General features: G+C 43.7%; 1 protein-coding gene across 2 annotated transcripts; it reads left to right on the top strand.

Moving 5' to 3' along the window:
- Window positions 1–7,194, top strand: Pom121l2 (POM121 transmembrane nucleoporin like 2). Of its 2 annotated transcripts, none has more exons than XM_032885146.1 (2): window positions 1–1,602; window positions 6,760–7,194. In XM_032885146.1, exons 1-2 carry the CDS (start codon window positions 103–105, stop codon window positions 6,817–6,819), a joined length of 1,560 nt encoding a protein of 519 aa, XP_032741037.1. In that variant the 5' UTR covers window positions 1–102; the 3' UTR covers window positions 6,820–7,194. The 2 variants fall into 2 exon arrangements, with proteins under 2 accessions (XP_032741037.1, XP_032741038.1); XM_032885147.1 differs by having other exon boundaries at window positions 103–1,427; window positions 6,760–6,890.
- The last annotated feature ends 5,412 nt before the right edge of the window (window positions 7,195–12,606 follow it).

The following is a 12,606-nucleotide window of genomic DNA, read 5'->3' as shown; positions in this document are numbered from 1 at the left end:
CGCTCGAGCAGCGGATGCTTGGATTCGGCCACCTCCGCCGAGGTCCGAAACATCAGAAGTTGAAAAGGGGTTAGAAGTCACCGCCCGCCCGCGCTCCTCAGCATGGGCAGCTACCTGGGCAAAGCAGGGTCCTCGCCGCGGTCCTCAGCACAGGGGCGCGCAGACCCACGGGAGAAGCCTGCGACCCGCCAACCCGCTAGGCCCCTCTACCAGGTCCACCGTGTGCAGCATGTCCACCGCGCCCAGCCTGTCCGGAGACACAGGCCGGCCCGGAGGCCACCAAACTGGGATCCCGCCAACCCTGCCGCTTTCGTCAGTGAGGCCTGGAGGCGCTTTCCCATGAAGAGTCCACAGAACCCCATTATGGGCTCTCTTCCTTCAGACTGGTGGGAAAGTTACCTGAAGCGTAATATTTGGTCCCTTCGTCACCCTCGGGCCACATGGAGTCCGGTGACAGTCAAGATCTCGCCTCCTGAGCGGAGACCACGGCCCTTGTTCCCAGCCTCAAGAGTGGTGAACTCCGCGGGACCTTCAGAGGAGCCACCAGGCCCTTGTGGAAAGGAACAGGTGCTGAGGGCCCTCCTCGAGTGCAGGAAGGGTGGAGCCAGGTGGGAAGAGCCTCTGTTCCCCGATAGCTCTGACACTCAAAGGAAGTCAGCCACCTTATGGTCTGCCTTTAAGCCCCTGTTGAAAAGTGGGGCCACTGTTTCGTTTGTGGCCAGGCCTGGGTCTCTGAAAAGGAGCCTCCATGCCCAGAGCTCAGATCCTAAATGTAAGAGGTCCAGTTACTCTTCTGTGGCCCTCTTGGCCAGCATACATACCAGAGGCCCCCTGAGCACGAAAAGAAATGCTATTACCAGCTCCTATAGTTCTTCTAGAGATCTCTCAGAATCTTGGAAAAGACATTTTTCCAGGTCATCAGTCCAGACTCCAGAATGGCCATTGAAAAAGACAGGAAAAAGTCCTAATTCTCACCTCTTAGTCACGCCCAGCAGCTCTGGACAGATAAATGGAAAGATTCCTCTACTGCAATCTGGTCCTAGGCACCTTTTGACTATGCCTTGCCAGCAAGGTCCTGTTGTCACTGAAGAGGACCCAACATCAGAGGGGCAAGCTGTGCCAAGCAACCAAACCACAGAAGCTACAACTGGGACAGCCACAGACTCCATTCCAGAGATCAGGGCTGGTTTTCAGCCTCCCTTGTCTCTCAATCGGCCTTCTGAGACAGTTCTTAATACCCGCGTGAACCCTCGGCTGGAAAGCTTAAAGAATATGCCTGCCCCACATGGGTGCTCACTGTTAGAGCACATTCCAAGCATCTCTTCAGACTCAAAACCCTCAATTGCTTCCATCCAGGCATCACCAAGCTCTCCCACAACACCAGTCACTGATTCCACCTGGCTTTCTTCAATCCCTCAGGCTCACAGGTCTGCTGTGTCCCCACACTCATCTGTCATTATCCCCACAGCACCCACCACACAAAGCACTTTGGTTGGGGTGGTGAGTAGCCCAGTTCTCCATCTTCCTGCATCTGTACTTCCTGTGGAGACTTCTGCTCACTCGGCATTAAGACCGATATGGGGGTCTGTGCACAATACTGAGGTTAGAACTGCCTCATACTCCAGAATTTCTGTCATGGCTGAGGCATCTTCAAGCTCTTCTCTCTCCACAACTCCAGGTATCTTAAGGCCCACCTTCAAGCCTATCTTTGGCAGTATAGAACCGCTTAAAACTATGTCCAAGACAGCCCCTGTGTCCACCCAGCAGCCTTCTCTTTCACTGAGTTCTGGTTCTACCCATCTTTTCCACAGCCTAGCCACCACAGTCCCCTGTGTGGTTACATCTGCCATTCCAGCCAGCACATCCAAAGATCCTGGTGTGGATTTGAACATAGTAACCAGCACCATGGGCAACTCTTGCTCTGTCCCTTCTTGTGACACTTGCCTGCTTGGAGCTTCCCAGGACTTTCCCTCAGCCACTGATTTAATTTTCCCTTCCCAACACCCCACGATTCCCACTGTACACACGGTCACTCTCTTTAGCCAGGTTCTTACTAGTGCCATCAAGATATCCCCTCTCAGAGGCACTGATAAACCGAGGAGGGTGAGCAGCCCTCTGGCAACTTTGGACACATCCACAAACCAGCCTCCAGTGACCTCAAGCATCTCCAATGTGACTTCAGCACTCACAGCATCTTTGGGGTCAAGCCCGAAGCCACCTTTTCTACCATTCCAAAGAAGTACTTGTCAACCTTCACCTGGGGCCATAGATGGGCTAAAGCAAACTTCTCTCCAACTAGCTCCTGCCAAAAGCTTCTGTACCTCTTTCCTTTCAGAGAACTCAGGTGTGTCCCCAACCCAGATGTTGCCACCTGCTCAACTGGTCCTTAGCAAGACCACCTGGCCAGCTTGTGGGGGGCTGACATCTTCAACTCCCATTATCCGCACTCCTACCATCAGCCAACCAGGTTTGGGCGGCACTCCGGCTGGGTCCCCACTCAGCAAAGCTAGTTCAATTGCCCTTAGGGTTGTCAGGCAGAACCACCAGAGTGGGACCTACAGTTCAGTATTTGGTAGCACAGCCCCAAGACCTTTTGCTTTTGGAGGATTAGTGACCTCTATGGATTGTGGAGAGCCTGAGGTCATTGTGGCTGCCCCACCAAGGAGCACTTCTGGAGCAAGACAGAGTATGACCCCAAGCACCCTAGCTCCCTTTGTGCAATGCTGGAACCAGAGCATGCAGGGCCCTCCTAACCAGATCACACCTTTGGCTAGCATTCCTTCGAGAAAGATCATGTCTGGGGCCCCCCTCCCTGGTTCCCTTTGCTTAGAGTACCCCTGTACCTGGAGTAATTAAGGCAGGGAGCAGTTTTGGCTTTGTGTTGTCCTCTTCCAACTGTGCAAGGTACTGTGGGGAGAGATTTTTTCAGATCTCTAAATCACTAGAACCTTCATTCTGTATTGGTACAAAAGCAAAAACCCTAAGGAATTGGGAGCCAGGGCGCTCCTGAAAACATCACAAGAAATAGTCCATCCTTTCTGTCGGACTGCAGAAAAGAGCCTTGATCTCTTCCAACTATCTGTAACAGACATATCCAAGACCCAAAGTGAAAACTGTAGGTGTTCCCTCCATGTGTCATAAGTTTTCCAAGAGGGTAGACCACCAATATGTTATCACATTGGCAGAGAATGGGGCTGCATGAGACTAAAGCCACTGGAGCAGAGTAGAAACTTGATGCCCTTTCCTCCCACTTCTTTCTGTGAGCTCCACAAGGGCACAGCCTCCCATTTGAGGAATGGGCATGGCAGAAAGAAAACAAGCATCTTTGGGGGAGATAGGTTGATTCTACATCTTAGCCTCTCTGTATTTGGGCTGTAAGAAGTGCTTGCCTGTCTTTAATCCTACAGAGACACCAAGTTCTCAATGCTTGTTCCTCCAGGGTTTCCTGGGAGTGTTTGGGTGTGGTCCGATCTGGTTCAGCCTATTCTTGGTTATTTCTGAGGATTTCCTTGTGTGTTGTTCTTTGCCCCACCTTCTCTATAAAGTTGCTCCAGTTTTTTTCTCAAAGAATTGGTGGCTTAGCTCGACTAACTAAGGAAGATCAAGCCTGTCAGACCTGACAGTACAGGAAGGGGAGGCTCTTGGCTATTTCCCTTCAGGATCAAAGCAGGCCAATCCCTCTTTTCTATCTACTAGCTTCTCCACTTGGCTTTCATGGAGACTTAACTCTTCACTCTGTTAGTTTCGGGTGTGTGTGGTGTTGGGTGGGAGGAAGAACGACCTTTAGGAGTGGTATGACGTTTGGTAAAGCCAAATTTCAGTTGCATCTGTAACTTGACTGATGGAACCAAATAGCACTGCTTCAGGCTGCAAGGCTGACTCATCCTAAGTGCACAGCTGCAGTGTGACCTTAAAGGATGGATTCTCAGGGATGGATTCTCAGAGGAGAAAAACAGCCAGGATGCTGAAGCCTTCTTTCCTGTCCTACACCATAGACTATGCTAGGAACTGCAAATGCCCAAGTAGGGAAACCAAAACTTACATTTTATTTTTATTTTCTTTTTACTGGTGCTTCATCAAATCAACACTTTCTATAGTCACATCTTTCTCTGAGAGGGTCAGCAGGGCATGAAACCCTTAGACCAAGCAACAAAGCATGGAAAGGTGAAAACAGGCATCTAAGCTGACTCTAACTCTCAAGCAAGTAGGAAGTGCATGAGTAAGCTGGATAGCTTCCTTAGCTCTTCTTAGCACCCCACACACTAAGGCATACATGCTTTTTGGGGCACATTTATTATTTTTATTTTTATGGACACCTTGGAGAAAATCTAATTGAAAAAGTAATTGACCTTAAATTGAATGATAAAATAAAAATATGTTGTTGAAAAAAAAAGTCTGATACAGGAATTACTGTCAAGCTCATATATGTAACAGAGCAGAAAAGAAAATGTTAACGAATTTGCCTGAAGCCACTTAGAAAAGACTAGATTTAAACTCTGGTGACTGCAGATGTGACTATTTCTTCCTCTCTAATCTATAGTTGGCATTCATCTGTTTTATTTGTGCATATGTGAGCTACTGGAGCATTAATCTAGGACCCCACAAATGCAAGTTCTTGACCATTTAGTTACATTCTCAGTCCTATTTCAACTTTAAAAGGTGTCTATATTATGGCTGCATAATGTGTACATGGAACCCATGTGGATCCCAGGTTTTAGGGACTGAGCTCCTATCACCAGACTTGTGTGGCAAGTGCCTTGACCCACTGAGTCTAGTTCAATTCTTAAAGATATTCCCAAGATTGATACCCTGCTGAAAGAGGACAGAAAGAAAATCTTAGACACTACCCACTGCTCTTTACAGTGTCTACAGACAGTCATATGACTTGCACAGTTCTTGGTCCTGATCATTCATTGATCAAGAACAATTCCTATTTAGGACAAGAACAATTTAGTATAGAATTGTTAAAGAGTTGCTGATTCTAACACAAGGGACCTAGAAAGGAAAGTAGGGAGAGGATTATCTTGACCATGGCTGACCCTAAACTTGAATTCTGCCTGCCTGCATTGTCATAACAAGATGGAGAATCTTATTGCAGGCTAACCACAAACCATGTGCTCAGAGAGGAAAGAAAGGTCACTATGATGTATTGAGATATCTTCCAAAACAGCCGTGGCGAGCAGAAGTAGGTGGACATGACTGTAACCCATACAATATAATGCAGACACCATCCTGAATACAGCAGGTAGCTGTGGATAGACTGAGCAGCATAGAAGCATGTCTACACTTGAGTTTTAGATTACCCTGCCTGTTCTGTGAGGAGAAAATAAAATAGGAAAAGATTGGGTACTTAGGGGTGTTGGTAAGAGACTTTTTAGGTAACAGAAACATTAAAAATGTAAGATGGGGAGTAATAGTAGAATGTCTTCTTAGAATGCATGAAGACATGAATTTTTATTCCCTTCCCACTTTTATCCCACTGAAAAACTTCATGCAGTAGCATACATCTACAATCCCAGCACTACAGAGGTGGAGTCAGGGGGGGATCAGAAGTTCAAGGCCATCCTCCTGGGGATATTTGAAACCTTGTTAAAAGAAAAGGAAAGAAAGAAAGAAAGAAAGAAAGAAAGAAAGAAAGAAAGAAAGAAAGAAAGCAAGCAAGCAAGCAAGCAGGCGGGAGGGAGGAGGGGGAGGAAGAGGAAGAGAAAAGAGAGGGCAAGGGAGAAAGGAAGGAAGGAGAAAGAAAAAAGGAAAGAAGGGAGGAAGAAAAGAAGGAAAGAAGGAAAAAAGGAAGGAAGGAAGGAAGAAAGGAAGGAAAGAGAAAATCCAAAGTGAGGAATAACCACTGGAGCAAAATGGAGCAAAATTTGGGAAAAGGCTCTGACTGGGATTTCTTCAGTTGGTCCTTTAGAGTATTGACTGTTTCCTCTCTAATACTTAGGTATATTGAATGGCCCCAGGAAATTGCAAAGCTCACTCTCACTTCTCAGGGTTTAACCTACCCTCTTACATGACAATGCCTGTAGCCAGAAGACAGCTGGGGTGTCCTGGGTTTCCTCAAGAGTTTGGAGACAGTGAGATATCCAGGAAATGAAAACAAATTCTTCTGGAGGAGTGAGCAATTAGAAGTGGTCAGGTGCTGGCAAGATGTTGCAGTGCGTAGAGGCACTTGCTGGCATGTTTGACAACTTTAATTCGATCCCAAAGACCCACTCGTTAAAAGAAAAGTATTGAGTTATAGTGTCAGAAGCCTTTAATCCCAGCACAGAGAGAGACAGGCTGATCTAAATAATGAGTTCTAGGACAGCTACAAACTGAAGGACGGAGGGAGGGAGGGAGGGGAGGAGGAGGGAGGGAGGGAGGGAGGGAGGAGAGAGAGAGAGAGAGAGAGAGAGAGAGAGGAGCAATTGTCCTCTATATTCCCAGTACAGTAGTGCATACAAAATGATTAAATAAAAAAAAAATCTAAAAAGACAAGGATACGGATCCTGAGGAGTTAGCAAGTCTCTTAAGACAGACATCAGGCTGCGAGGGACCTGAACAAGCCCATGAGAAAGTGTGTCAGTGCAGTGTCTTCAGAGAAAGACATGTGTTAAGCAATACTTGAAGTCCTAAAGTGTAAAGTTCAGTTTCTAGATCACTAACATCATTCTTGAAGAGTATGTGGTTTGATTTTCCCAATTTCTAAGTATAAGTCAATTTTAAGAACATTACGAAATGTTCTTGTTTAACTGAGGTTTTAATCCATTTTATATTTAGGGAAAAGCATCTGTTTGGAAGATGGGAGCTGGACCTCAGAGGCCAAGAAAGATGTCTTGAGTGGTGACAAGTCTCTTCTGTGACTCTCTGCAGCAACTCGGAGAAGAATACAAGACTTTCATCTATTCAACTTCCTTTCATGTGTTATCTTGAGTAGGTGGACAAGTCTGATACTACCTGAATCTAGGAGTGGAGCAGAGTCTACTCCCTGGAATCCCTGGAAATAAATAAAAGGGACCAGGCTATTTCTGGGACATTAATGGGGAAGGGAAGGTAGTTAAGACTTTTAGTGGAAAAATCAGCATATTCAGGGTGAATGATAATCCATTTACAAATACACAAATATGAAGAAACAAACAGGAATCAAACTATTCTCTTTCTGTGAGTGTGTGTATGTATGTGTTCCTAAGCATTGAATTAAAATCTTATGAATGATAAGTGCTTTATAGCCTTTTTATTTTTTAACTGCTCATTAAATTTCATATCTTTAAAGCTGGGCATGGCGATATACACCTTTTATCTTAGCACTCTGTAGGCAGGACAAGGTAGGTCTCTGAGTTTTAGGTAGGTCTCTTCATAGAGAGTTCCAGGATATCCAAGGTTACATAGAAAAACCCCATTTCAGAAATAAAAACAAAAAGACAAAAATCCTATATTTTAGTTCTTTTCTTTTGTAGGAATCTAGCTACAGGTTAAAAGGCTCATTTTATATAGAATCACTCAAAGGGAATTTTGTTTTCTTATAAAGAGTATTAGAAGAATACTTTTAAAAAAGATTTACTAATGTATATGAATATACTGTCATTGTCTTTAGACACACCAGAAAATGTCATTATATCCCAACACAGATGGTTGCGAGCTATCATGTGGTTGCTGGGAATTGAACAGAGGACCTCTGGAAGAGCAATCAAGTGCTCCTAACCACTGAGCCATCTCTCCAGTCCAGGAGAATACTAACACAATTGCTACACAGATTTTTTGGGAACTGAACCTGGTGTGCAATGAAGGGAGCAGACTACGAAACTTATTGCTGTGTGGATGCAGCAGCAGGAAGTAACTCTAGAACATTCTAGATCTACACACACCATCAGTGTATCCATTAATTGTAGTGACTGTTGAGCCCAGGAAATAAGACTACTAATGTTGAAAATTATTTGTGGGATATGTTGGATTAAAGAATGAATATTAAAAACCACTCTTTGCTTGCTTTTTCTCTTTAATGTATCTTCACACCATTTGACATGTATAGCTCATGGCACATATTAGGGGCTTATGTGATATTTTGTTGAAGTAAGCATGGTTGTGTCCATTCATCTGCTGTTTAGTACACATTTTATCAAGGAGATTATTGCAAATGCCACTGAGTAATATAGCACTAATTTTACCTTTGAAACTCTGTTTCCGGTGTTTGATTTCACTTACTGAGCACCTATCACTGATGAGAAAGGAGAGCTGGAGTAACCTTCCACCCCTGGAGTATGAATTAGCCATTAAATAGCGGTCTGCCTTTCTGTATAGAGCCAAGAATGACCCACAATAACAGCACTTTGGGTTTTGCATGAGTTTATTAAATATGTAGCAAGAAAAAGTCAAAGCCTATGCCATGCTCAAGTGGGACAAAATGACATGAGGCCTTTCTCAACAGCAACTGTGCTGGGGGAAGTCCTATCAAGTTCCAGGTGACATCTTTTTGGTGACCACAGTTAACATGCGTGGTAAGACATGCGTACTTATCTTTCTTATGTTGGGACAATTGAGTTTCATCATGTGTCTTTGATGTTTTGGGCCTACAAGGTAACTTAATTTTTGTCTTTTCAAATGAAAGGGGGTGACTGTCAACATTTAATCTGTGAGATGCATGAATCCCACAGGGACTTGAGACCTTAAGGAGATGGGCTTATTTTATCATGGAGCTGAGCTCCATAGGCAAAAAGGAACCATGAACATCTTGCCTGGTGTGATGGTTTGCATATGCTTGGCCAAGGGAGTGGCACTATTAGAAGGTGTGACCTTGTTGGAGGAAGTGTGTCACTGTGGGGGGGGGTGGGCTTGGAGACCCTCCTTCTAGCTGCTTGGGGATGCTCAGTCTGTTCCTGGCTTCCTTCGGGTGAAGATGTAGAACTCAGCTCCTCCTGTACTATGCCTGCCTGGATGCTGCCGTGCTGCCATGCTCCTGCCTTGATGATAATGGACTGAACCTCTGAACTTGTAAGCCAGCCCCAATTAAATGTCGTCCTTTATAGAACTTACATTGATCATGGTGTCTGTTCACAGCAATAAGACCCTAACTAAGACAGCTGGCTACCTTGTCAAGATGGAGGGAACCATTTAGTTGGGCCACCCTCTCAGTATTGAGAGAGCCACATGAATGGTGTCATCTTGTTTAATGACATTATGAAGATGGTGAAGGCCATGAGACTTCATTGACATGTTTGTTAAGGCAACTCTATGACATGAACCAAAATGGTAGCACCCATAAAACTTTCCAGTACAACTGATCCCCACCCCGGGGGGGATTACCACACTCCTTTTAATATCAGACATAGAGACCAGACCTCCATGGTAGGTTTTCTTTGTCTTGTTTCAATTTTGCCACATTATTTTTCATGATGTATTTACTGGTTTCTAGGCCGGACATAAGAGTTTTTCCAGTCATATGCCTTCATCACTAGACAGGTATCAAAGGAGCTGACTTTGAAATGTCTAGTTCCTTTAAAAACTCCTATGAATTTGCAATAGCCCAGGGAAAACTTGGGAAGACACATCCCAAATAAGACTTAAAGTGTAAGAATTTAGATTTTTCAAAACCTACTTTAATAAGGGTTCTTAAACACTTCAGTCTCCCTTCTAGCCTACTGGCCAAAGGTAGGGAGAAAGATGGTTAATAGAACTAGATGGTTAATAGAAGTAATTCTTTGGAGTGATTCCAATCTTCATTGCCAGGATATCAGTAGTCCAGTCCAAAACATCAAACATAAACCAGTAGTATTAGTCCAATACAACTGGCAAACATCAAATGAATCAGTAGCAATAGTTTGATCCAGAAGAAACTGCAAGGCTCCTCTGAATTGGCATGAATCTACAGAAGCTGAAAGAAGTTACCAGAATACCAGGAGAAGTTCTTTGCTACTTTTCTTTCTATGAAATCATGACAAGCAAGGATCTGTGAAGAAGCATTGCAAGACAAATCAATGCAAGAGTGGCCATCAGTGAAGACCAACAGATACAAGGTGAACCAATGCAAATTCACTATCTGTTGGATTCTACGTATATTCAAAACTCACTTGCCCTCTCAAGTGTCTGCCTCGATAAAATACCCTTTCACATGTTTGCTTCAGCAAAACATACTGTCATGTTTCTGCTTCAGCAAAACATCTTTTCATAAGACAGCTTCCAGAAAAACATCACATGATACAACTGAACCTCCAAAGAAATCAGAAATTTCCACTTCATTTAAAGGATAGATTGCCAGGTGCGAGATTTACTGGAGGAGAAGAGGAATCATTCTGCTTTGTGTTCTGTACCTCTCAGACCTGATATCTCTCTCCCTTCCCCAGCATGGTGGCTATCCTTCTCCTTCCTTCCTCTGTCCCTTGCCTGGAAATCCTAAAAGTCCCCTCCACCCCGGCCCCCGTCTTCTTGCCCAGACATTAGCTGCAGGCAACTTTATTTACCAGTCAAAACCAAATAAGGGCAAGGTTCCCTCAGTTTCTTACATGTAGATTCTTAGTTAATTTTGGGGACCAGATTAACATAATACAAGTGACATTAGACCAAATATACAACATCCAATAGCCATATTTGGGAGTTATACTATTGTGGTCAGAGGGACTGAAATGGAAAATATCCCCTCAGCTCCCACCCTCCAAGGTCAATAAGGTTTGAGGTGACTTCGGAGCAGCTCTTAAAACATTCTGTAACTGTGGAAATTCGTCTGTTCTCTTCTTCGGAGAGGACAAGGAGACTCTACCTGGTGAACTCTAACCAATATTCAGTCTCCAAGAAGGAGTGTCAACACAGAGAGAAACTTTCCTCAATTCTTCTCTCTTAGTTAGGTTTTCCATTGCTGTGACGAAACAAACAAACAAAAGTGACTGAAAGTAAGTTGGGAAGAAAAGGGTTTATTTTATTTCATAGCTTGTAGTCATCACCTAGGGAAGTAAGGGCAGGAATGTGGGACCAGAGACTGACGCCTTGGAGGAGTGCTGCTTACTGACTTGCTCAGGTCCCTGAACATATATACCCTATTTGGCACAGCTACTGCAACTGCAGTTACTACTAGGTCAAATGCTCAATAGTTAGCTGTCCCTCCCCACGAGTCATCTGTCTCATTTATAGGTCAAACAGGAGAATTAAAGGGACATGAGGTAGTGACTACCACCCATGCGTCTTTCAAATCCTTAATGGTGGCAGTTGATAGATTTGATATCTTAATGGCATTTACTGGCTTCCACTCACAGAGATCTATCTGCCCATTTCTGTCTCATGAATAATGGAGTTAAAAGCATGCACTACCATGACCTGCACTAATAACTTCTTAGTACAGGGCTAGTGAGAATTGGAAAGTCAATGTCTTCATCCCTAGATTCTCACAAACTACTGTTGCCTCTGGTAACGTAGCTTTAGAAACGCAAAAAGCCACAAGCAAATGGAAAACACAAACAACAAAACCCTGTTAGCGTATATCACAGGAAACGTATATGTCATCTTTATCACCTTTCTATTCTTTAAAATGTATTTCCATTGTAGTTGTGGTTTATCTACTGTTTTGTTGTTGTATAATATAAATTCTATATCTGTTCAAGAAGAAAATATGACTGACAACTAGTGTAGAAATGCTTATGTAAGTCTTCAACTTTTTCCTCGCTGGTTCTAGAAGTATTTTTGGATACTGCCCATAGCTCCTGAGTTAGAATGGAACCTCATGAACCTCCTCCTACTCGTTACTTGAATGTTGGCTGGCTTGATTTTGTGCATACCTCCTGAAGGTAACCTCAGCTACATTGCGATCACAAGTGCAGCCTTCCTATCATGTCCAAAGGACACTGTTTCCCTCTGGTCCTCCCCAACCCCTAATTTTTGCAATCATTTCCATACCTTTTCTATAATGATCCCTCAGCCCTGGAGAAGGGGATCTGTTGTAACTTACAAGGAAGAATTGGGGTAAATATGATCACAATCCATTGTATCAAATTATCAATATGTAACAATATTTTAAAGTATTTTGACAAATTTATATGTTTGTGCATAGGAAATTGATTGTAGATCTACCAGACGTGGTGAAGCACTATGAACTAGAACAAAAACAGGGAAGAAAGGGTAACTGTAAGCTGGGTCTAGAACAAGTTTCAGTGAACTTATTAAGTGATGGAAAGTTAAAGTGTCAAACAGCATGTCATGGTATAATTCCTTTGTGATACAAGAAAGAAGGAGGCAAGAATACATATAAATTAACAAGAGTAACAAAGTCAGTTATATAGGAAAGCATGGGTGAGAACACGATGGAGGACCAGAACTTCTCTCAGGATTGGGGTGGGAAGGTTAGAAATGGCAGAACTAAAACCAAATGGAAAGAAAGAAAGCTGTTGTTATTTCTGGGGAACACTGTGCCACAATGAGGGATAGGAATGTGCTGAATCAAAGTCTCTCTCTCTCTCTCTCTCTCTCTCTCTCTCTCTCTCTCTCTTTCACACACACACACACACACACACACACACACACACAAAAACACAGTACCTAGAGCAGGGTGAGAACTATAAAGAAAACCTCCTTTTAAAAATTTGCTTTTCTTTTCAAAATTGATTTCTTTTCTGTTGTCATGCGGGAAAGAACATTTCAGAGCTATTT

The sequence above is a fragment of the Rattus rattus genome, chromosome 14 (assembly GCF_011064425.1).
Source record: "Rattus rattus isolate New Zealand chromosome 14, Rrattus_CSIRO_v1, whole genome shotgun sequence".
NCBI lineage: Eukaryota > Metazoa > Chordata > Mammalia > Rodentia > Muridae > Rattus > Rattus rattus.
Note: the sequence above shows the minus strand (reverse complement) of the source record. Positions and strands in the feature narration are given on the sequence as shown.